Source organism: Uranotaenia lowii, chromosome 3 (genome assembly GCF_029784155.1).
Source record: "Uranotaenia lowii strain MFRU-FL chromosome 3, ASM2978415v1, whole genome shotgun sequence".
Classification (NCBI taxonomy): domain Eukaryota; kingdom Metazoa; phylum Arthropoda; class Insecta; order Diptera; family Culicidae; genus Uranotaenia; species Uranotaenia lowii.
The window spans coordinates 266895420-266921425 of NC_073693.1; the positions used below are offsets into that span (position 1 = coordinate 266895420).

At 38.4% G+C, this 26006-nt stretch overlaps 9 protein-coding genes across 10 annotated transcripts in view; 5 read left to right on the forward strand and 4 right to left on the reverse strand.

Annotated features, from left to right (window-relative positions):
• Nucleotides 1-26006, forward strand: part of LOC129758177 (probable serine/threonine-protein kinase DDB_G0282963) — a 425584-nt gene that overhangs the window by 148347 nt on the left and 251231 nt on the right. The window lies entirely within an intron of this gene.
• On the reverse strand, nucleotides 531-1334 carry LOC129758186 (histone H1B-like). The gene has a single exon (XM_055755644.1). It carries the CDS (start codon nucleotides 1311-1313, stop codon nucleotides 651-653), a length of 663 nt encoding a protein of 220 aa, XP_055611619.1. The 5' UTR covers nucleotides 1314-1334; the 3' UTR covers nucleotides 531-650.
• On the reverse strand, nucleotides 14058-14525 carry LOC129758192 (histone H3). The gene has a single exon (XM_055755650.1). The coding sequence runs from the start codon at nucleotides 14523-14525 to the stop codon at nucleotides 14115-14117; it is 411 nt and encodes a 136-aa protein (XP_055611625.1). The 3' UTR covers nucleotides 14058-14114.
• LOC129758205 (histone H4) lies at nucleotides 14842-15153 on the forward strand. The gene has a single exon (XM_055755663.1). It carries the CDS (start codon nucleotides 14842-14844, stop codon nucleotides 15151-15153), a length of 312 nt encoding a protein of 103 aa, XP_055611638.1.
• Nucleotides 18868-20497, forward strand: LOC129758181 (histone H1B-like). 2 transcript variants are annotated; one of them, XM_055755641.1, is made up of 2 exons: nucleotides 18868-19547; nucleotides 19778-20497. In XM_055755641.1, exons 1-2 carry the CDS (start codon nucleotides 18889-18891, stop codon nucleotides 19800-19802), a joined length of 684 nt encoding a protein of 227 aa, XP_055611616.1. In that variant the 5' UTR covers nucleotides 18868-18888; the 3' UTR covers nucleotides 19803-20497. The 2 variants fall into 2 exon arrangements, with proteins under 2 accessions (XP_055611616.1, XP_055611617.1); XM_055755642.1 differs by lacking the exon at nucleotides 19778-20497 and having other exon boundaries at nucleotides 18868-19669.
• LOC129758204 (histone H4) lies at nucleotides 20835-21168 on the reverse strand. Its single transcript, XM_055755662.1, has one exon. The coding sequence runs from the start codon at nucleotides 21145-21147 to the stop codon at nucleotides 20836-20838; it is 312 nt and encodes a 103-aa protein (XP_055611637.1). The 5' UTR covers nucleotides 21148-21168; the 3' UTR covers nucleotide 20835.
• On the forward strand, nucleotides 21465-21875 carry LOC129758193 (histone H3). The gene has a single exon (XM_055755651.1). The coding sequence runs from the start codon at nucleotides 21465-21467 to the stop codon at nucleotides 21873-21875; it is 411 nt and encodes a 136-aa protein (XP_055611626.1).
• LOC129758198 (histone H2A) lies at nucleotides 23764-24301 on the forward strand. Its single transcript, XM_055755655.1, has one exon. It carries the CDS (start codon nucleotides 23764-23766, stop codon nucleotides 24136-24138), a length of 375 nt encoding a protein of 124 aa, XP_055611630.1. The 3' UTR covers nucleotides 24139-24301.
• LOC129758194 (histone H3) lies at nucleotides 25441-25970 on the reverse strand. The gene has a single exon (XM_055755652.1). It carries the CDS (start codon nucleotides 25968-25970, stop codon nucleotides 25560-25562), a length of 411 nt encoding a protein of 136 aa, XP_055611627.1. The 3' UTR covers nucleotides 25441-25559.

Genomic DNA, 26006 nt, shown 5'->3' on the forward strand with positions numbered 1-26006 from the left:
GCACAATATTCTAATCCTGCGGAAAGGACAACGTAGAAGCGACAAAATGGTGACGATTAAATAGATTGGTATACACTGGATTGACAAACTCAACGAGTAAAACGGCTAGTAGGTTCATGAAATTGGTGCAAATGTTCAGCGTCCAGGAATCACACTCATCGTACTTAATGACTCAATATAGCCTCGAGGATGTTCGGTGGACTTGATTTAATAGCAACGAGTGAGATCGTAAGGTTCTCGATGGCACTCTAAACAATATCATACCCAGCAAGTGTGGGACTGGACTTCTCCGTTCAATACTTCAGCGACAAATGTTGCCTGTTGAATACTTCGGCGGCGTTTCGGTGTATAAATACCCAAAATCTTGCAACGTTTAGAATAAGCGGGAAGATACTCAGGATGGTGCCATGGCAGATAAGGTGAATTAAAAAAAATGCTTTTGTATGCGCTCAACTCGTAAGGTCCAGCACAGCTGGTAGATTTCTAAGATCCAATCGCAGCTTGTTCTGTTATGGACCGGACGAGTGCAGCTCAAAAACAAAATCAAGTTAATGAAAAATTTCATTTAAAAACTCTTGTAAGATATGACTGGTAGTCCTGAAAAGGACTGATTCTGTTGGTTTAGTTGAATTGATCAATTCAGAAACAATTTACTTCTTGGCGGCAGCCTTCTTGGCCACAGTTTTCTTGGCAACAGGCTTCTTGGGGGTCTTTGGCTTCTTGGCAGCGGCCTTTGGCTTGGCAGCAGCCTTCTTGGGGGCAGCAGCCTTCTTCACGATGCCGGCTTTCTTGGCGGTCTTGGCCGTGGCAGCCTTGGCCTTCTTTTCAGCGGCGGCCTTTGGCTTCTTAGCGGCAGTGGCTTTCGGTTTCTTGGCACCAGCGGCCTTTGGCTTCTTGGCCACGGTCTTCTTCTCACCAGCGGCCTTCTTTGGCTTCTTGGCGGCGACCTTCTTCTTCTTCTCGCCAGCTGGCTTCTTATCCTCAGCCTTGATCTTGAACGATCCGGAAGCACCGGTGCCCTTGGGTTGGGTGAACTTTCCCTTCTCGACACCGCTCTTCAGGGCCTTCTTGATGAAGGGCGACAGCTTGGCCACATCACACTTGTAGTTGGCAGCGATGTACTTCTTGATGGCCTGCAGCGATGATCCCTTGCGTTCCTTCAGGGTCTTGATGGCGGCAACCACCATGTCGTTGACTGGCGGGTGGGTGGATGGCTTCTTGGGCTTCTTATCTCCCTTCGGGGCCTTTGGCTTCTTGGTGGCCTTCGCAGGAGAGGCAGCTGGAGCTGCGGCAGCAACTTCGGTTTCAGTCATTTTGGTTTTGGTTAGGTAAAATGCTCACACTTCACGAGGAAAAGTTTATGAATGAAGCCAATGACAGCACAGAGCAGTCCGTTGCATTTGATGTCCGTGTTAGTGACAGGCGGCAGGTTTTGTTTATTTATTTGAAGGAGATAGTTTCACAATTTTAAAAAAGCTTTTTTAAAAGTTCGTTTTACTCGATATTTTGACAAAAAGTATTTGATTTTCTTAACATCCATCAAAGTGAACTCTATATTCTATCACAAAATCCATTTGAACTAACTGAATGTTTACAGAGACACGGTAAGTTTTGACGTTTTATATCACAAGTTAGCGTTTTAATATAAAACTGTATCTCAAAGAGTTAATTTTCACTATTGAAACAATCAATATTGTTATGAAGTATTGCTCAAATTAAGAAGCGGTAAGTTGAGTTGATGGATCATACAAATATTACTTATAATTATTAGTATTATCCATATTTAAAGACCATTTCACAAGAGCTTATCAGGGAACTGTTTCATGTATTTAGTGTTTGGGTTGATAGTTAGTTTAACAGTTAAAGAAGAATTACTTGTTAGTAAATTTTAATCACTGGAGAAACACACATGCATTGTAATGATTAGTTATAAAAGCTGTTCAGTAAAAAATCTTCAATGCTGTAGCTTGGTTTAAAAAGAATTCAATGAAAAACATCTCAAAATTCTTCAGTCCAGTCTTCAGTATGGAAAATATGATGCCAACTTATTCAGCTGGAATATTTCAATATTGAGCTGGATGAAAACTTAATGATATGAATGCTTCAAGCAAAATTTCCATTTTTAATTTTAATAATAACTCGCTTACAACAAACCTTATAGGTTGATGGTTTTAGCATTTGTTTAATGCTAGCCAGCATCATCGAAAGGTGTACACTTAAAGTTAATTGAAAGGAATCTATTTGAACAAACATCAAGTTTTATTGAGATCCTGTATGCGTTTGTGCTCATTTTTTTATTCAAGGAAACATTTGGGAAACACTTATTATTCGTTAATGAGACTATAATACGATTCTTAATAATACTGGCAAAAATACTGGCACAGTTATCCTCAAACAGAGACTTGGAATAAAACAGAATGTAGGGGTTATAATCCAGAACGATTCACCATAAAAATGGTGCGACGTACACATTACATTGTTCATGAAATCATGAAATGGATTTTGGCTAGGGAACATTATTAATCGTTGAATGAAGACCTGAAAAAGACAAAATTTCACATTCTTATGCTCCCGTAACCTTTTTGAAAACTTTGGCTCCATTAGACTTCATAATGTTTCAAATAAACTCGAAAATGGGCACATAACATTCTTGTCCTTTTCGAAGAATAACTATGCGTATACCATTCGGATTATATAGGGTATTTCATAATTTTCAAACAATGAAAAAGTAATTCAAAGAATAATGATAGTGAAATGAAGAGTTAATCACCGTAATCACCGGTTCGTTCGTACTGCAAGTTTCCGCTTGTGGGACGAACCACGCTAGGCCTACTATTGTGTGGTGGTAGCTACAAATCTATCCCGTATCTACCACTGCAAGGTAGTAGGCCCGTGAGGAAATGTGATGAAAAGTTTTTCAAATTAAAACTACCCTTCCGCTCATTTTCAACACCTTTCACCTTATTCTAATCTTCTATCCGTCTATAATCTTTCAATTCTAAAATATTCTTTCTCAAAGAATATAAATTTCACCGATATAGCCGATAAAATAATTTCATAAAAATAATGATAGTTTTTTTTTATGTTAAGTTATATGAACATAACTTAATGAGTTTATACGATTACCTTTTGGGTTAAAAAATGTTTCAGATGGTTTTCAAAGGAATCACTTATTTCAATGCTTGTACGACCTAGCATGGAAAAACGCTAACGTAAAGTTAACTGAACCGCCATCTTGCAACCAAATGATTGGATGTATGTATATAGGAAATCCACCACGGGTGCACGGATTCACTGTAGTTTTACCAAAGTATTTATGAACGAACACCTCTGCTTCCCTTAGAAGTTGTCATATCTCGCACCATGGCTTCGTAATATTTGTTGTGGATGAATGATTTTCGTGTCGCTGTTTGAGTGTATTTTGGGTGAATGTTCATATCATTTAAAAAAATATTCAAAAGTTCTTTGATATTACATTTAATAAATTTACTACAGGTATTTCGGCGTCCGAGCAACCAAATGATTGCAGCAAAAAATGATACCTTGGATTGTAGGTGAACATTTATGTTGATATAGATCACCTTCATTCGGACTGAATGATATCAAATATTGATAGCAAGGCGTGATATTAAAATTCTGATTGATATATCGACCTTCTCAAGCTTTGAACAGCGATGCCATATGCATCGCCATTTTGCTTTTCAAATACCGACGCTTTGAATCGCAATAGTGGTCAACGCCCAAGCAACCAAAAGTCTCTTTAAAAAGGTCGAACACAGCTTAATCAGCATAATCATTGTGCTGAAGTTCCTTTTATTCAGCCCAAAATTTAAGTTCTTATTGAAACTTTGAAGTTCCATTACAGATTTGAACGGCCTTCTATTCAGCCCACAAGTAAACGTTTAATCAGCAAAAACAAAAAATAATTCTCCTCTCCTCTCTTATTTTGGTCATCACCAGCCCATGTGGTGCTGCCGGTTTCTCGGCATCCATCTTTATTCCTCCCATCCCCTCCCTCAATTGATCATACTTAATTGCTTTGTTTTTAATTTTGTTCGATACATGCCGGCACGCACGCCAGTTCTGCTACACAATTATTTGATTTGCTTACTCAAGCAATCAAACAACCTAATGGAAAAAAATAGTCCTGGTACCAGATTTGAACCCCATCCTCCGAGATGATAGCCGAACACGCTGCCACGACGCCACGCCTAGATGTTGCCTTACCGGCAGCTAAAATTCGAAGTGGTTATTAGCTTCCTAGAATACCCGCAAGGGCAACCAGCAGCCAACAGCAAAGATGCATGTTGATTATTACTAAGAAACATTACGAAACGGCGTATAAATCAATCATCCGTTAAAATAATATCGGTTAAAAAAAATGAATTTCCATGTTTTTAACTGTTAAGCATAAAATTATACAAATTCTTGATTTTATCTTGATATTTAATCAATGAATTGCTTCAACTGACTTTCAATATGTGATAAATTCGTGGTAAGTAAATACAGTTGGACTAAATTTTATAAAGTCAAAATATTTACTCTTTTCAAAAACAATCATTTGCGAGTTAGCTTTAAGTTTTAAGTTTTAACAATAAGTTTTAAGAATTTCCAAGCTCCAAAAAATAATTGATTTATTATATGCCCTTCTGTGATGTTCGTTTACATTTCATATTCATGAAATATGGCGGACATATCTCATAAAAGGCTATTTGAGAAACTTTCTGGAACTTCGAGTCCATAGAAGGCTATTTGAGATCCAATTTGTAACTCTTATTCTGAATGATGCAATTGACATGTCACAGAAAAGGCTATTTAAGGAACTTCTTAGAACTTGAAGTTCACAGATGGCTATTTGAGACCTAATTTGTAACTTTTATACTGTGTGGATGCGATTGACATGTCACAAAATAGGGTAATTGAGAAACTTCTTGGAATTTGAAGTTCACAGAAGGCTATTTGAGACCTAATTTGAAACTTTAATGCTGTGTGGGTGCGGTTGACATGTCACAAAAAAAGGCTATTTGAGGAACTTTTTGGAACTTCAAGTCCATAGAAGGCTATTTGAGGAACCTTTTGTAACTTTTATGCTCACATTCGAGAAAATTTGGTACCAATTCCCTTTGAAACCTTTATTCAGCGAAATTCGAACTTTGGAGGAACCAGTTTAAGTAGATATGAGACTTTTGGATGCTTGGGCGGTTTGTTGGCTTGCATTCGATAAACTGTTAGAATGCATCTCTATAACTTCTACGGTAGAATTTGAAAAAGTCAAGAGATGTGAAAAATATTTTTTTTGTGTTGGTGAAACTTTTGTTCCTCATATTTCATCAATATGACTTTCTTTCATTTTTTTCTAAGTACATCATTTAGCGTGCAGACATTAAAGATCAAGATGGTTAAAGTTTGTTGGGAGCTTATTTTTCGGTGCTCAAAAATTATAATATTTAAGTAACTTGCAAACTTGTAAAATTATAATATTTAAGTAATTTTTGGAATATTTCTGTCAAGATGATAAGGAGATTTTTTTTGTTGAAAAATACTATTATAGGTTCTACAAAACCGTTCATTGCAATAAATTATTTGAGAAAATACGTATTTATTCAGAAAAGAAGGGTGCCCAGTTAGCCCCGGGTGCTCATTATGCCCTAATCTCCCCAACGATGAGTTTTAGAATGAATCATATCAATTTGAAAAGACACAGCGACAAGACTCTCATCAAAAACATGTTGTGGCCCTGAAAAGGGCCGTTTGGAAATCATTCATGGTGAAGCCAATTTACTTGGAGCTGGTGTACTTGGTGACAGCCTTGGTTCCTTCAGAGACGGCGTGCTTGGCCAACTCTCCCGGAAGCAGCAGACGGACGGCAGTCTGGATTTCGCGGGATGTGATGGTCGAGCGCTTGTTGTAGTGAGCCAGCCGAGAGGATTCAGCAGCGATACGTTCGAAGATATCGTTGACGAAGCTGTTCATGATGCTCATGGCCTTGGACGAGATTCCGGTATCAGGGTGGACTTGCTTCAACACTTTGAAGATGTAGATAGCATAGGATTCCTTCCTGCGGACCTTCCTCTTCTTCTTGTCACCCTTGGCGATGTTCTTCTGGGCCTTGCCGGACTTCTTGGCGGCCTTTCCGCTGGTTTTCGGTGCCATTGTAGTAGAGTTGTTTGTGTTATATTCGAAACGAAACTGATGATTCCGACTTGGGTTGCAGCTGCTTTTAAGCAGGCAAAACTCACCCGGAACGTGTTTTTGCTATCTTCGATTCCGTCATTTTCCCCTACATTATTATGTTTCTTTTCTCCCTATTTATGCTGCATCGAGGGTAGCATATTGCCTCCTTTGCTTTATGCTTCATGTTCGCCATAGACATACCTGCATGAGCTCAGAGTTGCCTGGGGTATATAAGCACCGACCCTCTTTGGATAGCCAACATTCTACATTCGTCGTTTCGTTTGTGTAAAGCTACTCTAAACTCAACTCATCAAAATGTCTGGCCGCGGCAAAGGAGGAAAAGTCAAGGGAAAGGCGAAGTCCCGATCATCTCGTGCCGGACTTCAGTTCCCAGTTGGTCGTATCCATCGTCTGCTCCGCAAGGGCAACTACGCAGAACGTGTCGGAGCTGGAGCTCCCGTCTATCTGGCCGCTGTCATGGAATATCTGGCAGCTGAAGTGCTGGAATTGGCAGGAAACGCCGCTCGTGACAACAAGAAGACCCGTATCATCCCGCGTCATCTTCAGCTGGCCATCCGCAATGACGAGGAGTTGAACAAACTGCTCTCGGGCGTCACCATCGCTCAGGGAGGTGTTTTGCCCAACATCCAAGCCGTTCTGCTGCCCAAGAAGACCGAAAAGAAGGCTTAAACTGGAATCGTCTCTGCTTAAACACTCAAACCGTCCTTTTCAGGACGACAAATACAGTTTGTAAGAGTTTCGTGATACTTGTGAAAATATCCAATCATCTATAACGTCAGTAAATTCGATGCAGTCTTGCATGATGAGCTCCGTTTATTTTATTACAAGCTTCATTTTATGATGGATTTTGAGATAAGGTTCATTATATTGTTGGCATCAAAATATGTTCTACTTTAATATGCTTATTGAATTAGTTGCATATAAATAATTTGAAATTTAAAGTTACCGTTATATGCTGACCAATTCTGTTAAAAACTGAACAGCTAATATAATGTAATAATGTAACACTTAATAAGTAACAATTCAAGTTTCTTGATTGAATCTTGAACCTTGTGGACAGTTATCATTTAACTCTGATTGTTCAATAAAAAAGAGAAACGAGAAATAATTCAATTAAAATTATACAAAAGGCGTTTATAGCTTAATCTACATGAGGCAAACTGGAAAAAGAGCTAAACTATTACGAAGCGAAATCCCAGAGCTAAAACAGCTGTTCACGGCCTTTTTTCTATTTTTTTTGGAAGTCATGTCATGTCATGTCAAACATTGAGCAGTGATGCCGCGTGCATCGCCATTTTGCTTTCCAAATTGCGACGCTTTCAATCGCAATAAAGGTTAACGGTTTGATGGCTTGTATTCAATAAACTGCAGCTTTTTACTTCTACGGTGGAATTTGAGCACTGATAGGCCTTTCAGGCCCGACCAGACATTTTGGGCGAAGTTATACTGAATAGTTCTACCATGCCATGCACCAGCAATGTTTGATTTCATTCATTAATAAGCAAATCTTACAGCAAAATGTTCATCTTACTATTTGAGCATGTCTGTTATTATCTTTCTATTATATAAAATTCTCTTGTAACGGTGTTTGTAGTACTACTCCTCCGAAACGACCCAAACGATTCGAATGAAATTATTTTTAGAATATTCTGTAGCCATGCGAATCGGTTTATATCGAATAAAAACAACACAAAGTCGCATCAATTGTCCGTAATAATTAAATTTGTAGTTTTTTGAATGAAATAAAAGTCATGGCTTCCATTTTTTCAAGACTTTTTTTTCCTTTGGGCGGTTTGTTTTTCGTCTCCAAGTTCGAGGCGTCGCGAGCAGACGTCGTTAGAAGATAGTAACCATGGCATAGCATACTGATCAGTGAGAATATTTTGGCGCGTATTTCTCAACCAAGCATATTTTCAATGCAAGTGGTGGCGATATGAAGCCTTGATGTGCTTTTTTTTTGTTCTTAATTTCTAGCTCATTTCTACAGCATATATGAATGACGCCTAGATATGACTCAGGTTGACATTTTGCTGATCGAATAAAACATATAATATTTGTTTTGCCAAAATCTGAAATTGAAAAGTCAGGCATCCATTTTTATAGATTTTCTTTTCTTCGAGGGGTTTGTTTTTTGTCTCCATGGCCATGGGCGAGGCGTCGCTAGCAAACGTCGTTGCAAGATAATAGTAACCAAAGCATACTGTTCATTGATCGCTGGAAAAATTTAAAAATTAGGCGCCTGTTCCTCAACCAAGTACCTATATTTCTTACGCACGTGGGGGCGATATGCAACCTAGATGTGTTTTTTTTTCTTGCTTATTTGTACACAGCATATGGTAATAAATGACGCCTAAATGTGACACGGATTAATATTTTATCGATCGAATTAAAACGATATAAACGATTTCAAATATTAAAACCATTTTCAATTCATGCTAATTTAAGTAGTAAATTGTTGTCCCAAATATTTGAATTTGGTAAAGATAAATATGAAATAATGTTATGACACTTTGCGGACGTTTGAAAATAAGAAATTGGGAAGCTTTACATTCAATTTCGTATAATCCAATACGCCTAGAACGCTAGACACATTAACTGAACATGAGTCTATTCTATTCTATTTTGTTTATTTATAGAGGATTTTAACCAACTTGGTCATTCGTCCTCTCAAAAAGAGTCTGTTCTTTGAAATAGATAGGATTTAAGTTTTAAAAGGCCGAATGAACTATTTGAATTTTTGCAAACGTAAATTGAAGTTATCAATAAAATAATCTACTTTTTAATAACAAAAAGTGAGGATATGCATTTTCCGGAAGAATTTTCAATTAAGAAAGTAGACTAGAGAAAGTACAAACTGTCAACAATATGTATACTAAATTTCTTCATCTAAAAATTGTTGGGCCAGAAAAAATTTGATTAAATAAACTTAACTCTTTTTTTAAAATCATTCACCAAAAAACTGTTTACACGTTTACTGTTTGTTTACACACAATTCAAGTACAAACTTAACATGAAAACTGTGTTTTTGTTTTACATATTTTGGCTATATAGAAGAGACTTTTGATTAACTTTTTTGTTGAAAAGTTTTTTTGTGATTGATATTCCAGGGGCAGCAGATTTTTATGATGAACTTTAAATAAGACCAGAAAGTGTTAAAAATAATATTAATTCCTGTAATTTCTTAGGTGGAATAAGTGAAAACGCGCAATTTAGCTATGAAACATCTACAATTTAATAATTTTATCTCAAAAATGGTCAGAACGGATATCCCGAGTGTTGAATCTGAAGCGGATAATAAAAATTATTATAAAGGTCTTTGTTAATCAAGGTCTTTTGGTTGAACAGCATTCAGTGAAATTGAAGTACCAAGCATTAATTTATTCCGGAGAAAAACTTAGGATATAATAATGGAAGTTGACAATACAGACAAACAAGAACAAGTTTTAAATTAATTTTAAAGTCTTTTCACTGACGCATCTGAAAAAGACCTATGTGTTTTCACTTGCCCCAATAAATGGGACAAATGTATACTTCGATATTTCTTTTTGTCAACATAACTAATTTTTTTTTTTAAATATTACTTTTTTCAGAGAATATGAAAGTTGAACTGTGGTGATATTCGTTAGGATTTGACCGGTGTTTCATTTTTGAAAATTAAGATTTACAGTTAAAAAGACACATAATTTTTATTAAGGTTTTGTTTATATGATAATTTCCAGGAAAGAAAATGAACTCATGAAACCATCGAAGCCTGAACAGATTATTTCTTTTCGATCTATTAAATAAAAAAAAAATCTGCTTTTCAATTAAATGTTATTAAATCTTAAAAATATAACGTAATCCTAAATGAAATCGCAGATCACCACCAACAATGTTCAGGAAATTTTGAAATTAGAACTGCTTCAATTGAAATCTTTAAAATAATGGGTGAATATATCTAAACATATGTTTTCCTCTTTTCAAAACCAATCGTTTCTTTGATTCATTGGGTTACAGTTCAAAAGAATTAATTTGCATTTTTGCTTGAATAAAAAAAAAGGAATTTGCAATACACAAAATCGCCAGATTTAATGCCATGACAAGTGCTGTTTGGGAACACTTTAAGTTGAAATGTGTAAAGTCTATAACTTGAGTATCAGGCGAATCTTATTGAAAATGATTTTGGTGAAAATATGGATTTTAGTTCAAACTGCTTCGAAGGATGAGGATGGTGAATAAAAAGCTGTTTGAAAGTGGTTAGTAATTTTTTTTTCTTATTCGTTTTTATTTCTTCAGCTCTAAAAAATACACCATCCAAAGCTAATTGGGAGCTGAAAGCGCTGCGTTAGGAAAAATATTCGGCAAACACTTCAAAAATTGTCCCGATATTAAAAAAAAATAACAAAACGGAATAAATCTACTGAATGGAATACAGCAAATGAAACATACATATTATCAACATACAGAACAAGTTACAAAAATTGGATTTTAAAAGACCCGTTGAGTTTAAATTCTTTGGTTTAATTTTGATAGAATTGAGCGGGACGATTTGAGTAAAGGGAAAGAAGGGAAATGTAAAGAAAACTAGGAAAAATAGAAAATGGACATTGAACATGGTAAGACGAAGTTTACCGGGTCTGCTAGTATATATATAAAAAGCAATTATCTGTATGTTTGTTTGTTTGTTTGTTTGTTTGTCCTCTATAGACTCAGCCGTCTTAAGAGCTAGAGGTCTGAAATTTGGCATGGAGACTCATTAGGTCCAGGAAGGATGAAAAATGTTTTCAGATTTTTGGATGACCCCTTCTGAAAGGGGTCGTCCATACTAGACAAATAATGTTTTCGCGATATTGACGTTATTTTTCGTCTGATTTTGTTGAAAATTTGCACATGAGAGTTTTAAAAGACGAGCAATCGATTTCAGGTGTTTAATTTTGTGTAAGGGGTCAGCCAAAGGGGTCGTCCATATTAACTGTTCGCTATTTTTGCGATATTGACGTTATTGTGCATCGTATTCAAATGAAAATTGGTACACGATAGTTTTTTGAGGGACGTACAATCGCTTTGAGATTTCAAATTCAGTGTAAGGGGCCGGCAAAAGGGGTCGTCCATATTAACTCTTCACTGTTAATGCGATATTGTCGTTATTATACATCGGATTCAGATGAAAATTGGTACACGATAGTTTTGAGTGACGTGAAGTCGATTTCAGGTATCAAATTCAATGCAAGGGACCGGCAAAGGTCGTCCATATTAGCTTTTCAATATCTTAGTGATAATGACGTTTTGTACATCGGATTGGGATGAAAATTTGCACATAGGAGCTATTAGGGACAAACAATTGATTTCACTTATCCAAATTAAAGTAAGCGGTCGGCCAAAGGGGTCGTCCATATAAACTTTTCAATGTCTTAGTGATATTGTCGTTTTTATTCATTGGATTGGAATGAAAATTGGTACACGATAGTTATGAGTAACGATCAATCGATTTCAGGTATTAAATTCAGTGTATGGGGCCGGCAAAGGGGGTTTTCCATATTAACTTTTCTATGTTTTTGCGATATTGTCGTTATTATACATCGGATTGGGATGAAAATTTGCACACGGTAGTTTTCAGGGGCGGCGATTGATTTCAGATGTCAAAAATTTTACCAGGGGTCAACGAAAGGGGTCGTCCATTTTTTTACTGTTTTTAGCAATATTGAAGTTGTTATCCAACGGATTGCTATGAACATTTGCATACGGGAGTTTTATGAGATTGATTTCAGATATCAAAGATTGTATAAGAAGCCATCGAAAGCGGTTTAATTTTTTTGAAATAAATGCGTTGTTATGCAACGATCAGGTTGAAATTTATACACGGAGGTTTTTTTGGACGGTCAATTGTTTTATGATTTCAAATTTAGCAGAAGACGACAGAAAAATTGATCGTCCAATGTTTTTGCAATTATTACTTAAAAATGAATTCGGAAGTGTATCTGAAAAATGTTTTTCAATTGACTTTCAAACAAACTGTTCATGACATTTTCCAAGTTGAAAGCGAAACGGAGTTCGTATGGGATCAGCTAGTTAAAAATAATTTTAATGCAAGATGGCGCCATTTGTTCATGCTTCCTATATCACACAGGCATGGCAATATGCATCGTTCTTTGGAAACCATCTGGTTATATTTTTAAACCAAAAGGTTATCGTTTGAATTCATCATGCTATAATGATCATCCTTTCGAAATCAATCTGGCACATTTTTGAACCCAAAAGGTTGTCATTTGATTCATTAAGCATCTTCAACCATATTTGGATTCTTTCTTGTTTTTTCTAGATCTTGTTTTATCACATCATCTTAGTTTTAAAAAAAACTGTCAACGAAGTTCATTCAATCATCAAATTTCCAAAACGATGTGTGATTGCGTTTATTGATTTAAAAGAATTTTGAAATTATTCTTAAAGATAGATAGGTACCGAAGTAAAAACTTAAATGTGAACTTTAAAATTAACACTCGACCGGCAGTTTTTTTCAATCGGAAGAAGTATTTAGAGATTCGCGTTCGATCTTGCCAATTTTCCGAACGATGTCTGATTGATTCAGCTCTTATGTATTTTATCTATGGCAGTTTTAAAGAATGACTGAGATTAATCGTGCACCAAGTGCTGTCAAAACGTTTTTTTTATATGAAGATGACAGCAGTTGGTGCACAACCATCTTTCCACCAGATGAAAACGAATATGGCATTAGTTACAAATTTTAAGTTACCGTTAGATGCTTATCAGTCCTGTTATGAGCTGAACAGCTTATTTAATGTAATAATATAACACAGAAACTGTTCGAGTTTCTTGATTGAATATTGAACCTTATGGACAGTTATCATATTACTATGATTGTTTAATAAAAAAGAGAAACAAGAAAATCAACATAAGGCTAACTAAAAAAAGAACTAAACTGTTACGAAGTGAAATCTCAGAGCCATAAAGTTCACATTCCTTTATTTATTGTGTACGGAACTCATGTCATTTCATGTCAAACATTGAGCAGTGATGCCGCGTGTGTCGCCATTTTGCTTTTCAAATTGCGACGCTTTCAATCGCAATAACGGTTAACGGTTTTATGACTTGTATTCAATAAACTGCAGCTTTTTAACTTCTACGGTGGAACTTGAGCACTGATAGGCCTTTCAGGCCCGACCAGACATTTCGGGCGAAGTTATACTGAATAGTTCTACCATGCCATGCACCAGCAATATTTGATTTCATTCATTCGGATTGATGCAAATCTTTCAGCAAGATGTTCATCTTACTATTTGAGCATGTCTTATTATTATTAAAAATATTTTAAGTGCAAGATGGTGACATTTGTTCATGCTTCCTATGTCACACAACCATGGGAATATGCATCGTCCTTTGGAAACCATTTGGACATATTTTTAAACCAAAAGGTTATCGTTTGAATTCATCATGCTGGAATTATCATCCTTTCGAAATCGGTTTGGCACATTTTTAAACCCAAAAGGTTGTCAATCGATTCATTCTTCATCCTTATCAATATTTGGATTCTTTCTTATTGAGGAAAGTCTTATAACTCATAACAAAAATCATTAATTGAATCTTGTATTTACAATTAAATCGTTGAAAAATAAAAGTTACAAATGTAACGTTACAGCTTTGAAAGACTAGACCGCAAGTAATGATACAACACCGAAAACTGCATCTATTTATAAATGTGTCTCGGTAGAGTTTGAAGCTTTTTTGAGCGATAACATGTCATCTTTTTGTTCTTTCGCATTGAAAGTTTCCTTTTATATGGCGAACCACGCATGGCCTAAAATTTTGTGATGGTAGCTACAATTCCATCTGTAACTACCATTAAAAATTCACACCTGACTCTTAAATAGAAAATTTGGTGGCCCTGAGAAGGGCCGTTTGTTTGTTGAACCAAAGAAGAATATTTAAGCACGTTCTCCACGAATACGACGAGCCAGCTGGATGTCCTTTGGCATGATCGTGACACGCTTGGCATGGATGGCACACAGATTGGTGTCCTCGAACAGACCAACCAGATAGGCCTCGCTAGCTTCCTGCAGAGCCATGACGGCCGAGCTCTGGAAACGCAGATCGGTCTTGAAATCCTGAGCGATTTCACGAACCAGACGCTGGAAGGGCAACTTGCGGATCAGCAGCTCGGTGGATTTCTGGTAACGACGGATCTCACGCAGAGCAACGGTTCCTGGCCGATAACGATGAGGCTTCTTGACTCCTCCGGTGGCTGGAGCACTCTTACGAGCAGCCTTAGTGGCCAGCTGTTTGCGAGGAGCTTTTCCTCCGGTGGACTTACGAGCTGTTTGCTTGGTACGAGCCATGGTGGTTGAATTGTTTTTGAGAAATGATCAAGAGAAACGATGAATTCAGAATAACCCTCAACGGTTTAGAGCGGACATATTTATACCTCTGCTCGAGGAACATGTTGCCGCCTAAACGGCAGATGCTATGCTTTAGCATGGAAGGGAAACTTCCCCTTAACCCAGGCAACATTATGCTCTTTAAGCGAAGGAGCAGCATAACGGAATGCTCGAAAGTCTACCTTCAGAAAATCGTATCAAACCAGGACCCTCATAGTTCGTTAAGCATCAGTTCCGTTTCAACCCTTCGTAAGCATCCTTACTCAAATCTTCAACAATGACTGGCCGTGGCAAGGGAGGAAAAGGTCTAGGAAAGGGTGGCGCCAAGCGTCATCGCAAGGTTTTGCGTGATAACATCCAGGGAATCACCAAGCCCGCTATCCGTCGTCTGGCTCGTCGTGGAGGAGTCAAGCGTATCTCCGGTTTGATCTACGAGGAAACTCGTGGTGTTCTGAAGGTGTTCCTGGAAAACGTGATCCGTGACGCTGTTACCTATACTGAACACGCCAAGCGGAAGACCGTCACTGCCATGGACGTCGTCTATGCCTTGAAACGCCAGGGACGCACTCTGTACGGTTTCGGAGGTTAAATCATGCCATCAATTAAATGCTACCAAAACGGCCCTTTTCAGGGCCACAATAACAGTTTTGGAGGAGATCCACTTGAATTTTAGTATGCAGGGTGACAAAAAAGTCCGGTCACACAGGAAAATCTCAATATTTCAAAGAATAGGAAGAAAATCTGAATCTGGCTTTCATAGCTTTATTCAGCAACTCATAAAGATACTTCACAGACGATATCTCGGAATTACACCACCTTTCTCTGATCGAACCAGCCTCAGACGTCTCGGAAAGTCGTCGCAAGCGGCGCGCACGTGCTCCATCGGCATCTCGTCCCAGATTTTCGTGATAACTCGCTTGAATTGCTCCAAATTTGTTATTTTATAGTCGTTCTGCTTCGACATCATGTATCTCCACACGAAATAATCCAGTGGTTTTAGATCCGGAGACGACGGAGGCCATTCACTCTTCGAAATTAAATCGATCAAGTTTTCCTCATACCACGCCCGAACAACCTTTGCTTCGTGGGATGGAGAGCCATCTTGCTGGAAGCAAGACTTAAATCTTTCTTTTGGAACCGGGAAACGTTCAGCTTGTCCGCAGGAGCTTGCTGGACGCTCACACGCCAAACTCGATTATTTTGGCGATTGACTGTTTGCTCCAAAACGAACAGCTTCTCGTCCGAAAAAATAATCTCGTCATCTGCGCGCCAACCGAGCAGCGATCTCACTCACAACTCAATGTGAACAAACTGAACAGAAACGAAACTCTGCCACTTTGGGTAGCAAAGTTAGCCCTTTCATTTGACATATAGATGGCACCAGAGAGATGCAACGTGTAGGCTACAGGTGCAACAGGCGACTCCAAAAAAGTGTGACCGGACTTTTTTTTCACCCTGTAGTTCAATGCAAGACAAGAAGAGTAGCTAAGCGAATCTTCTCTGTGTTGTTCCAATTTTAGAATATGTTCAACTTCATCTATTATTTTATTTCTATTATACTGTAAATAGGCCATTTAGGCCCGAGCAGACTTTTAAGGCATATATCAATCGTCATTTCAATATCAAGCCTTGCTATCAATATTTTATATCATTCAGTCCGAATGAAGGTGGCTAACAACAGCACTGATCTATGTCAACATGAATGTTTACCTTCAATCCAAGTTGCTGGTTGGTATCATTTTTAGCTGCAATCATTTGGTTGCTCGGGCGCCGTAATACCTGTAGTAAATTTATTAAATGTAAATTTAAAGAATTTTTGAATGGTTTTGGAAATGATATGAACATTCATCCAGAATACACTTACACAGCGACACGAAAATATTCATTCACAACAGATATTACGAAGCCTTGTTCAGAGTATAACAACTTCTAAGGCAAGCAGAGGTTCATTCATACTTTGGAAAAACTGCAGTGAATCCAGTCACCCGTGGTAGATTTCCTACATACGAGTTAGGAGGTAGCAATAAGGGGGAGACCATCATTTGGTTTCATGATGGCGGCTAGGTTAACTTCCTATTAGCGTTTGTGCTTGCTATGTCGTACAAGCATTGCAGTATGTATTTTCCTTTGAAAATCATCTGACACATTTTTTAACCCAAAAGGTAATCGTATAAACTCATTTTGTTTTGATCGTATAATAAAACAAAAAAAATGATTATTCTTTGGAATACTTTTGAATTTTTTGAAAAATTATTAAATACACTATTCAAACCGAATGCTATACGCATAGTATTCAAATGATTCATCGGCAAGGACAAACATATGTGACATGTCCATTTTCGAGCTTATCTGAAACATTTTGATGTTTAGAAAACCAATATTTTCAAAAAGGTTGCGGATGCACGAGAATGTGATATTTTGGATGTACTAAACACCAAATTTTGGCGTTTTTAATCGACAGTCCTTTCCAGCTCTACATTCAACGATTCATGAATGTTCCTTAGCAAAAATCCATTTCATGATTTCATGTACAATGTAATGTGTACGTCGCACCATTTTTCTAGAATCGTACTATAGTCTCTTTAACCCCCCAAAGCTGTTCGGGTCAATATGACCCGAAACGCACATTTCAAACCTTTTTATCATCATTCCAATATACTGAAGAACTGGGAATTTTGACAGATCAAGTATGTTCTATGAAAATAATGATCAAATTAACAACAAAAAATTAAAATTTGAATTTTGAAAATCGGTTCATTAGGCAATGAAATACACCTTAGCAAAGCCAAAATTGGATGTCGTTTTTTTAAGTAAGATTTTTTTCTACCGGAAGATCTGAGATAGCGGTCAAAACTCCCAACATATCTTTACATTGTCGGAAAGATGGATTCCTTACTATTTCAAGCATCAATGAAACACTTACATACAGAAAAATACAGTTAGAGGTTATGAGTATTTTAAAAATAAAATTGATTTTTCGGACTTTTAACTTACTGAACCAGTTTCTGATAACCTGGAAGGTAATACATTTTGACTTTATATTGAAACTTTGAGTTATAAGAATAAATTACCTACACAGGGAATATAATATCATCGAAATCGGTTAACATTTACAGCCAGGTGAACGAAATCAAACTACAACTCAAATTTACCCGAAACGGATATTTCGTGAACGGCTTTGGAACGTTAATGAATATTAAGTTTACTTAAATCCCAATGTTTCTTTTAAATAAAAAAAAAATGAACACAAACGCATAGAGATACCCAATGAAACTTAATGTTTCTTCAAAAAGATTCCTATTACTTAACATCAAGCGTACATCTTTCGACGGTAATGATGATGATAATGGCAAGCATCTTGCAAATGCTAAAACCATCAACCCATATGGTTTGTTATACGCGAGCTATTATTAACATTCCCAATGAAAATTTTTCTTGATGCGTTCATACCATTAAGGTTTTATGCTGTTCAGTATTAAAATATTCCATCTGAATAAGTTATCATCACATTTTGCGTACTGCAGACTGGACTGAAGAGTTGTGAGATGTTTTTCATTGAATTCTTTTTAAACCAAGTTACGGTAAAGTAGTGGTAAAATATGTAAGAAACAAAATAAAGAGAAATAAATCTATGTTAATGCAAAAAAAAAAAAAAAAAAAACCAAGTTACGGCATTGTAGATTTTTTTACAAAACAGCTTTTATAAATATAAACCTTTACAATGCATGTGTGTTACTCCAGTGATTGAAATTTACTAAAAAATGATTTTTCTTTAATTGTTAAACCAACTATCAACCCAAACACTTAAAACATGAAACAGTTCCCTGATAAGCTCTTGAGAAATGGTCTTTTAATACAGATAATACTTATAATTTTAAGTAATATTTGTATGATCCATCAACTCAACTCACCGCTTCTTGATTTGAACAGTACATTATAACCATGATTATTGCTTCAATAGTGAAAATTGACTATTTAAAAAACAGTTTCATATTTGAACGCTAAACTGTGATATAAAACGTCAAAATTTATCGTGTCTCTGTTATTATTCAGTTAGTTCAAATGGATTTTGTGATAGAACATTGAGTTCACTTTGAATGGATGTTACGAAAAACAAATACTTTTTGGCAAAATATTGAGTAAAACGAACTTTTAAGAAAGCATTTTTTTAATTGTGAAACTTTCTCCTTCAAATAAAATAACAATACCTGCCGCCTGTCACTAACACGGACATCAAAAGCAACAGACTGTTCGGTGTAGTCATTGGCTTCATTCATAAACTTTTCATCGTGAAGTGTGAGCATTCTACCAAACCAAAACCAAAATGACTGAAACCGAAGTTGCTGCCGCGGCTCCAGCTGCCTCTCCTGCCAAGTCCACCAAGAAGCCAAAGGCCCCCAAGGGAGATAAGAAGCCAAAGAAGCCATCCACCCACCCGCCAGTCAACGACATGGTGGTTGCCGCCATCAAGACCCTGAAGGAACGCAAGGGATCGTCGTTGCAGGCCATCAAGAAGTACATCGCTGCCAACTACAAGTGTGATGTGGCCAAGCTGTCACCCTTCATCAAGAAGGCCCTGAAGAGCGGTGTCGAGAAGGGCAAGTTCACCCAACCCAAGGGCACCGGTGCTTCCGGATCGTTCAAGATCAAGGCTGAGGATAAGAAGCCAGCTGGCGAGAAGAAGAAGAAGGTCGCCGCCAAGAAGCCAAAGAAGGCCGCTGGTGAGAAGAAGACCGTGGCCAAGAAGCCAAAGGCCGCTGGCGCCAAGAAACCAAAAGCCGCTGCCGCTAAGAAGCCAAAGGCCGCCGCTGAAAAGAAGGCCAAGGCTGCCACGGCCAAGACCGCCAAGAAAGCTGGCACCGTAAAGAAGGCTGCTGCCCCCAAGAAGGCCGCTGCCAAGCCAAAGGCTGCTGCCAAGAAGCCAAAGACCCCCAAGAAGCCTGTTGCCAAGAAGAATGTGGCTAAGAAGGCTGCTGCCAAGAAGTAAATTGTCTCCTTATTGACCAATTCGACTTAACCAACAGAATCAGTCCTTTTCAGGACTACCAGTCATATCTTACAAGAGTTTTTAAATGAAATTTTTCATTGACTTCATTTTGTTTTTGAGCTGCACTCGTCCGGTCCATAACAGAACACGCTGTGATTGGATCTTAGAAATATACCAGCTGTGTTGGATTTTACGAATTGAGCGCATTTTAAAGCGTTTTTTTAAGATTCGCCCTACAACATCTGCCATGAAACCATCCTGAGGATCTTCCCGCTTATTCTAAACGTTGCCAGATTTTGGGTATTTATACACTGGAACGCCGTCGAAGGATTCAACAGGCAACATTTGTCGCTAAAGTATTAACGGGACAGTCCAGTCACAACGTATGCTGGGAATGCTATTGTTTTGTGTGCCATCAAGAACCTTACGATCTCACTCGTTGCTGTTAAATCAAGTCTACCGAACATCCTCGAGGCTATATTGAGCCATTAAGTGGGATGAGTGTGATCCCTGGACGCTGATCATTTGCACCAATTTCATGAACCTACTAGCCGATTTACTCGTCGATTTTGTCGGTCCAGTTTATGTCAATCTATCTAATCGTCACTATTTTGTCGCTTCTACGCTGTTGTCCTTTCCGAAGGATTAGAATATTGTGCGTATACCATTCGGTTTGTATTGGGTATTTGCTAGTTTTCAAATGAAGATACATCATGAATTGAACGGCTACCTTTTGGGTTTAAAAATGTGCCAGATTGATCTCGGAGGGATGATTATTATGGCAAAATGAATTCAAACGATATTTTTTTGGTATACAAATATGTCCAGATGGTTTCCAAAGGACGATGCATATTGCAATACCTGTGATACACAGCAAGCATGAACAAGCGCCAGCATAAATGTTACCTAGCCGCCATCTTGCGTTCGATTTTTTTCACTTATAATTAAGCACGCTGAAATAGAAAGTATAGACATTTCGTTGTAAGAATTGCTTTGATCCGAATAAATAAATTAAAATAAAATATGGCTGGTGCATGGCATCGTAGTACAGTTCAGTATAACTTCGCTCAAAAAGTTTGATCGAGCCTGAATGATCTATTTACAGTAAAATACTCATAAAATGATGCTGATCTTATACTGAAATTGATACAAAACAGATAAGATTCACTTAGCTACTCTTCCTTTTTTGCATTGTACAATAAAAAACTCAAGTTGATCTCCTCCTAAACACTTTTTGTGGCCCTGAAAAGGGCCGTTTTGATAGCATTTCATTGATGGCATGATTTAACCTCCGAATCCGTACAGAGTGCGTCCCTGGCGTTTCAAGGCATAGACGACATCCATGGCAGTGACGGTCTTCCGCTTGGCGTGTTCAGTATAGGTAACAGCGTCACGGATCACGTTTTCCAGGAACACCTTCAGAACACCACGAGTTTCCTCGTAGATCAAACCGGAGATACGCTTGACTCCTCCACGACGAGCCAGACGACGGATAGCGGGCTTGGTGATTCCCTGGATGTTATCACGCAAAACCTTGCGATGACGTTTGGCGCCACCCTTTCCTAGACCTTTTCCTCCTTTGCCGCGGCCAGTCATTGTTGAAGATTTGTGTTAAGTTGTTTTACGAACGGTTGAAATGAAACTAATGCTTAACGGACTATAAGGGTCCTGCTTTTATATGATTTCCTGAGGGTAGACTTTCGAACATTCCGTTATCCTGCTGCTTCGCTTGAAGAGCATAATGTTGCCTGGGTTAAGGGGAAGTTTCCCTTCCATGCAAGAGCATAGCATCTGACGTTTAGGCAGGAACATGTTCCTCGAGCAGAGGTATAAATATGTCCGCTCTTAACCGTTGAGGGTTATTCTGAAATCATCGTTTCTCGTGATCATTTCTCAAAAATAATTCAACCACCATGGCTCGTACCAAGCAAACCGCTCGTAAGTCCACCGGAGGAAAGGCTCCTCGCAAACAGCTGGCCACTAAGGCTGCTCGTAAGAGTGCTCCAGCCACCGGAGGAGTCAAGAAGCCTCATCGTTATCGGCCAGGAACCGTTGCTCTGCGTGAGATCCGTCGTTACCAGAAATCCACCGAGCTGCTGATCCGCAAGTTGCCCTTCCAGCGTCTGGTTCGTGAAATCGCTCAGGATTTCAAGACCGATCTGCGTTTCCAGAGCTCGGCCGTCATGGCTCTGCAGGAAGCTAGCGAGGCCTATCTGGTTGGACTGTTCGAGGACACTAATCTGTGTGCCATCCATGCCAAGCGTGTCACCATCATGCCGAAAGACATCCAGCTGGCTCGTCGTATTCGTGGAGAACGTGCTTAAATTTTCTTCTTTGGTTCAACAAACAAACGGCCCTTTTCAGGGCCACCAAATTTTTCTCTAAGAGTGAGTAATGAATTTTTAGCCGACTTATTTTCTTAGAATATTTCACATGCATCAATTTAACCGAATAATTCAAATGGTTAATTTTGAAGGCAAATTTCTAAGTAGTGGTCAATATGATACAGTCTCACCGTTCAGTTTTGCGGTGTTAAGATAATAAGGGTAAAGGCTCAAAATCGACCCAACTTTCTTTTTTGAAACATTGGTATCTTTGATAGTTACTGTCTTTTTTTTGCCTTCTTCATAATCAAATATCCGTTTGTAGATCATGATTATGACCAAGTGGATATGAACTGTTACAATATGCTGGACCGACCATGAGGGCCTTTAAAAGTTGTAACGTTACGTTTTCAAATTTCAAATTTATTATTGCAATGATTTTATTGTAGATTCAAGATCCAAGAAACAATTAAAAAAATGTATGTATTCAACTACTTTAATATACAAAATGTGTATATCAGTGCTTAAATTCCACCGTAGAAGTTTTGACGCTGCATTTTAACAGTTCGAAGGCAAGCCAACAAACCGTTGAGCACTATTCCGATTCGAAGCGTCGCTATTTGAAAATCAAAATGACGATGAATGTGGCGTCCCTGTTCAAAACTCGATAAGGTCGAATTGTCGCACCAGCCATGTGATTATCATACAAAATTACTAACTATTTTCATGAATAGCTGTTTGACTCTGAAATTTCGCTTTGTTATAATTTTGCTAAAAACTTATATAAATATGGACTTAAAAATTAACACTCGATCGTTCGTTTTTTATCGGAAGAAGTATTTCGGGATTCGCGCTCGATCTTGCCAATTTTCAGAACGATGTCTGATTGATTCAGCATTTATGTATTTCATCTATGGCAGTTTGTATACATGACTAAAATGAATCGTTGATACAGGCCTTTGAATTTTGATTTAGAAATATGCCACCAACAGAGAAATTTTTGTTAAAATACACGGAATTCTCAAAGAAGGATCTCTTCTAAAAACTATTCTAGAATATTTTCAAAATAATGGATGTTAGACTGATAGGTCAACTCGCGACAACAAAAAGAGACATGACTCTTGATAAAATATGTAGTGGCCCTGAAAAGGGCCGGTTGAAAACGGTTTTGCCAATTTACTTGGAGCTGGTGTACTTGGTGACAGCCTTGGTTCCTTCAGAGACGGCGTGCTTGGCCAACTCTCCCGGAAGCAGCAGACGGACGGCAGTCTGGATTTCGCGGGATGTGATGGTCGAGCGCTTGTTGTAGTGAGCCAGCCGAGAGGATTCAGCAGCGATACGTTCGAAGATATCGTTGACGAAGCTGTTCATGATGCTCATGGCCTTGGACGAGATTCCGGTATCAGGGTGGACTTGCTTCAACACTTTGAAGATGTAGATAGCATAGGATTCCTTCCTGCGGACCTTCCTCTTCTTCTTGTCTCCCTTGGCAATGTTCTTCTGGGCCTTGCCGGACTTCTTGGCGGCCTTTCCGCTGGTTTTCGGTGCCATTGTAGTAGAGTTGTTTGGGTTGGATTCGAAACGAAACTGATGATTCCGACTTGGGTTGCAGCTGCTTTTAAACAGGCAAAACTCACCCGAAACTTGTTTTTGCTATCTTCGATTCCGTCGTTTTCCCCTACATTCTTATGTTTCTTTTCACCCTATTTATGCTGCGTCAAGGGTAAACATATTGCCTCGTTTGCTTTATGCTTCATGTTCGCCATAGGCATACCTGCATGAGCTCAGGATTGCCAAGAGTATATAAGCATAGATCCTTTTTGGATTTTCAACACTCTACATTCATCAGCTCGTTTGTGTAAAGCTACTCTAAACTCAACTCATCAAAATGTCTGGCCGCGGCAAAGGAGGAAAAGTCAAGGGAAAGGCAAAGTCCCGATCATCTCGTGCCGGACTTCAGTTCCCAGTTGGTCGTATCCATCGTCTGCTCCGCAAGGGCAACTACGCAGAACGTGTCGGAGCTGGAGCTCCCGTCTATCTGGCCGCTGTCATGGAATATCTGGCAGCTGAAGTGCTGGAATTGGCAGGAAACGCCGCTCGTGACAACAAGAAGACCCGTATCATCCCGCGTCATCTTCAGCTGGCCATCCGCAATGACGAGGAGTTGAACAAACTGCTCTCGGGCGTCACCATCGCTCAGGGAGGTGTTTTGCCCAACATCCAAGCCGTTCTGCTGCCCAAGAAGACCGAAAAGAAGGCTTAAACTGGAATCGTCTCTACTCTCAACCAAACCGTCCTTTTCAGGACGACAAATACAGTTTGTAAGAGTTTCGTGATACTTTTGAAAATATCCAATCATCTAGAACGTCAGTTAAATCGATGCAGTCCTGCGTAATGAGCTCTGTTTATTTTATTAAATGCTTAATTTTATGATCGTATTTGAGATAAGGTTCATTATATTATTGGCATCACAATATGTTCTACTTGAATATGCTTATTGAATAAGTTGCAAATAAATTATTTAAAAATTTAAGTAACCGTTAGATGCTTATCAGTTATTTAATAAGCTGATCAACATATTTAATGCAATAATGTAACACAGGAACAGTTCAAGTTTCTTGATTGCATCTTGAGCCTTGTGGAACGATATCATTTTACTCTGATTTTTCAATAAAAAAGAGAAACAAGAAATAATTAAAAAATTATACAAAAGGCGTTTATAGCAAAATCAACATGAGGCATACTGGAAAAAGAGCTTAACTATTACGAAGCGATATCCCAGAGCTGAATCAGCTGTTTACGGCCCTTTTTTCTATGTTGTATGGAAGTTATGTCATGTCATGTCAAACTTTGAGCAGTGATGCCGCCTGCGTCGTCATTTTGCTTTTCAAATTGCGACGCTTTCAATCGCAATAACGGTTAACGGTTAGCTTTTTAACTACTACGAAAGAATTTGAGCACTGATAGGCCTTTCAGGCCCGACCAGACATTTTGGGCGAAGTTATACTGAATGGTACTACCATGTCATGCACCAGCAATATTTGATTTCATTCGGATTGGAGCAAATCTAACATCAAAACGTTCATCTGACTATTTGAGCATGTCTAGTTATTATTAAAAATAATTTGAGTGCAAGATGGCGACATTTGTTCATGCTTCCATGTCACACACAGGCAAGGCAATATGCATCGTCCTTTGGAAACCATTTGGACATATTTTTAAACCAAAAGGTTATCGTTTGAGTTCATCATGCTGTAATTATCATCCTTTCGAAATCAATCTGGCACATTTTTAAACCCAAAAGGATGTCATTCGATTCATTATTCAGTCTTATTACTCATAACGAAAATCATTAATTGAATCGTTTATTTACAATTACATCGTTGAAAAATAAAAGTAACAAATGTAACGTTACAGCTTTGAAAGACTAGTTCGTAATGATGTAAACAACACCGAAAATTGGATCTATTTATAAATGTGTCTCGGTGAAGTTTGAAGCTTTTCTGAGCTATTACATGTCATCTCTTTGATCTTTCGCATTGAAAGTTTCCTCTTATGGGGCGAACCACGCATGGCCTAATTCTATCTGTAACTACCATTAAAAATTCACACCTGACTCTTAAAAAGAAAATTTGGTGGCCCTGAAAAGGGCCGTTTGTTTGTTGAACCAAGATTGAAGAATATTTAAGCACGTTCTCCACGGATACGACGAGCCAGCTGGATGTCCTTTGGCATGATCGTGACACGCTTGGCATGGATGGCACACAGATTGGTGTCCTCGAACAGTCCAACCAGATAGGCCTCACTAGCTTCCTGCAGAGCCATGACGGCTGAGCTCTGGAAACGCAGGTCGGTCTTGAAATCCTGAGCGATTTCACGAACCAGACGCTGGAAGGGCAACTTGCGGATCAGCAGCTCGGTGGATTTCTGGTAACGACGGATCTCACGCAGAGCAACGGTTCCTGGCCGATAACGATGAGGCTTCTTGACTCCTCCGGTGGCTGGAGCACTCTTACGAGCAGCCTTAGTGGCCAGCTGTTTGCGAGGAGCTTTTCCTCCGGTGGACTTACGAGCTGTTTGCTTGGTACGAGCCATGGTGGTTGAATTGTTTTTGAGAAATGATCAAGAGAA

Excerpts from the sequence above, each read along its gene's own strand:
- LOC129758186 (XM_055755644.1), bottom strand. The coding sequence starts at position 1,313 with ATGACTGAAACCGAAGTTGCTGCCGCAGCTCCAGCTGCCTCTCCTGCG.
- LOC129758181 (XM_055755641.1), top strand. The coding sequence starts at position 18,889 with ATGACTGAAACCGAAGTTGCTGCCGCGGCTCCAGCTGCCTCTCCTGCC. Across the intron at positions 19,548-19,777 it reads AAGAAGGCTGCTGCCAAGAA|ATTCGCCCTACAACATCTGC; the intron begins GTAAATTGTCTC and ends CGTTTTTTTAAG.
- LOC129758204 (XM_055755662.1), bottom strand. The coding sequence starts at position 21,147 with ATGACTGGCCGCGGCAAAGGAGGAAAAGGTCTAGGAAAGGGTGGCGCC.
- LOC129758205 (XM_055755663.1), top strand. The coding sequence starts at position 14,842 with ATGACTGGCCGTGGCAAGGGAGGAAAAGGTCTAGGAAAGGGTGGCGCC.
- LOC129758194 (XM_055755652.1), bottom strand. The coding sequence starts at position 25,970 with ATGGCTCGTACCAAGCAAACAGCTCGTAAGTCCACCGGAGGAAAAGCT.
- LOC129758192 (XM_055755650.1), bottom strand. The coding sequence starts at position 14,525 with ATGGCTCGTACCAAGCAAACAGCTCGTAAGTCCACCGGAGGAAAAGCT.
- LOC129758193 (XM_055755651.1), top strand. The coding sequence starts at position 21,465 with ATGGCTCGTACCAAGCAAACCGCTCGTAAGTCCACCGGAGGAAAGGCT.
- LOC129758198 (XM_055755655.1), top strand. The coding sequence starts at position 23,764 with ATGTCTGGCCGCGGCAAAGGAGGAAAAGTCAAGGGAAAGGCAAAGTCC.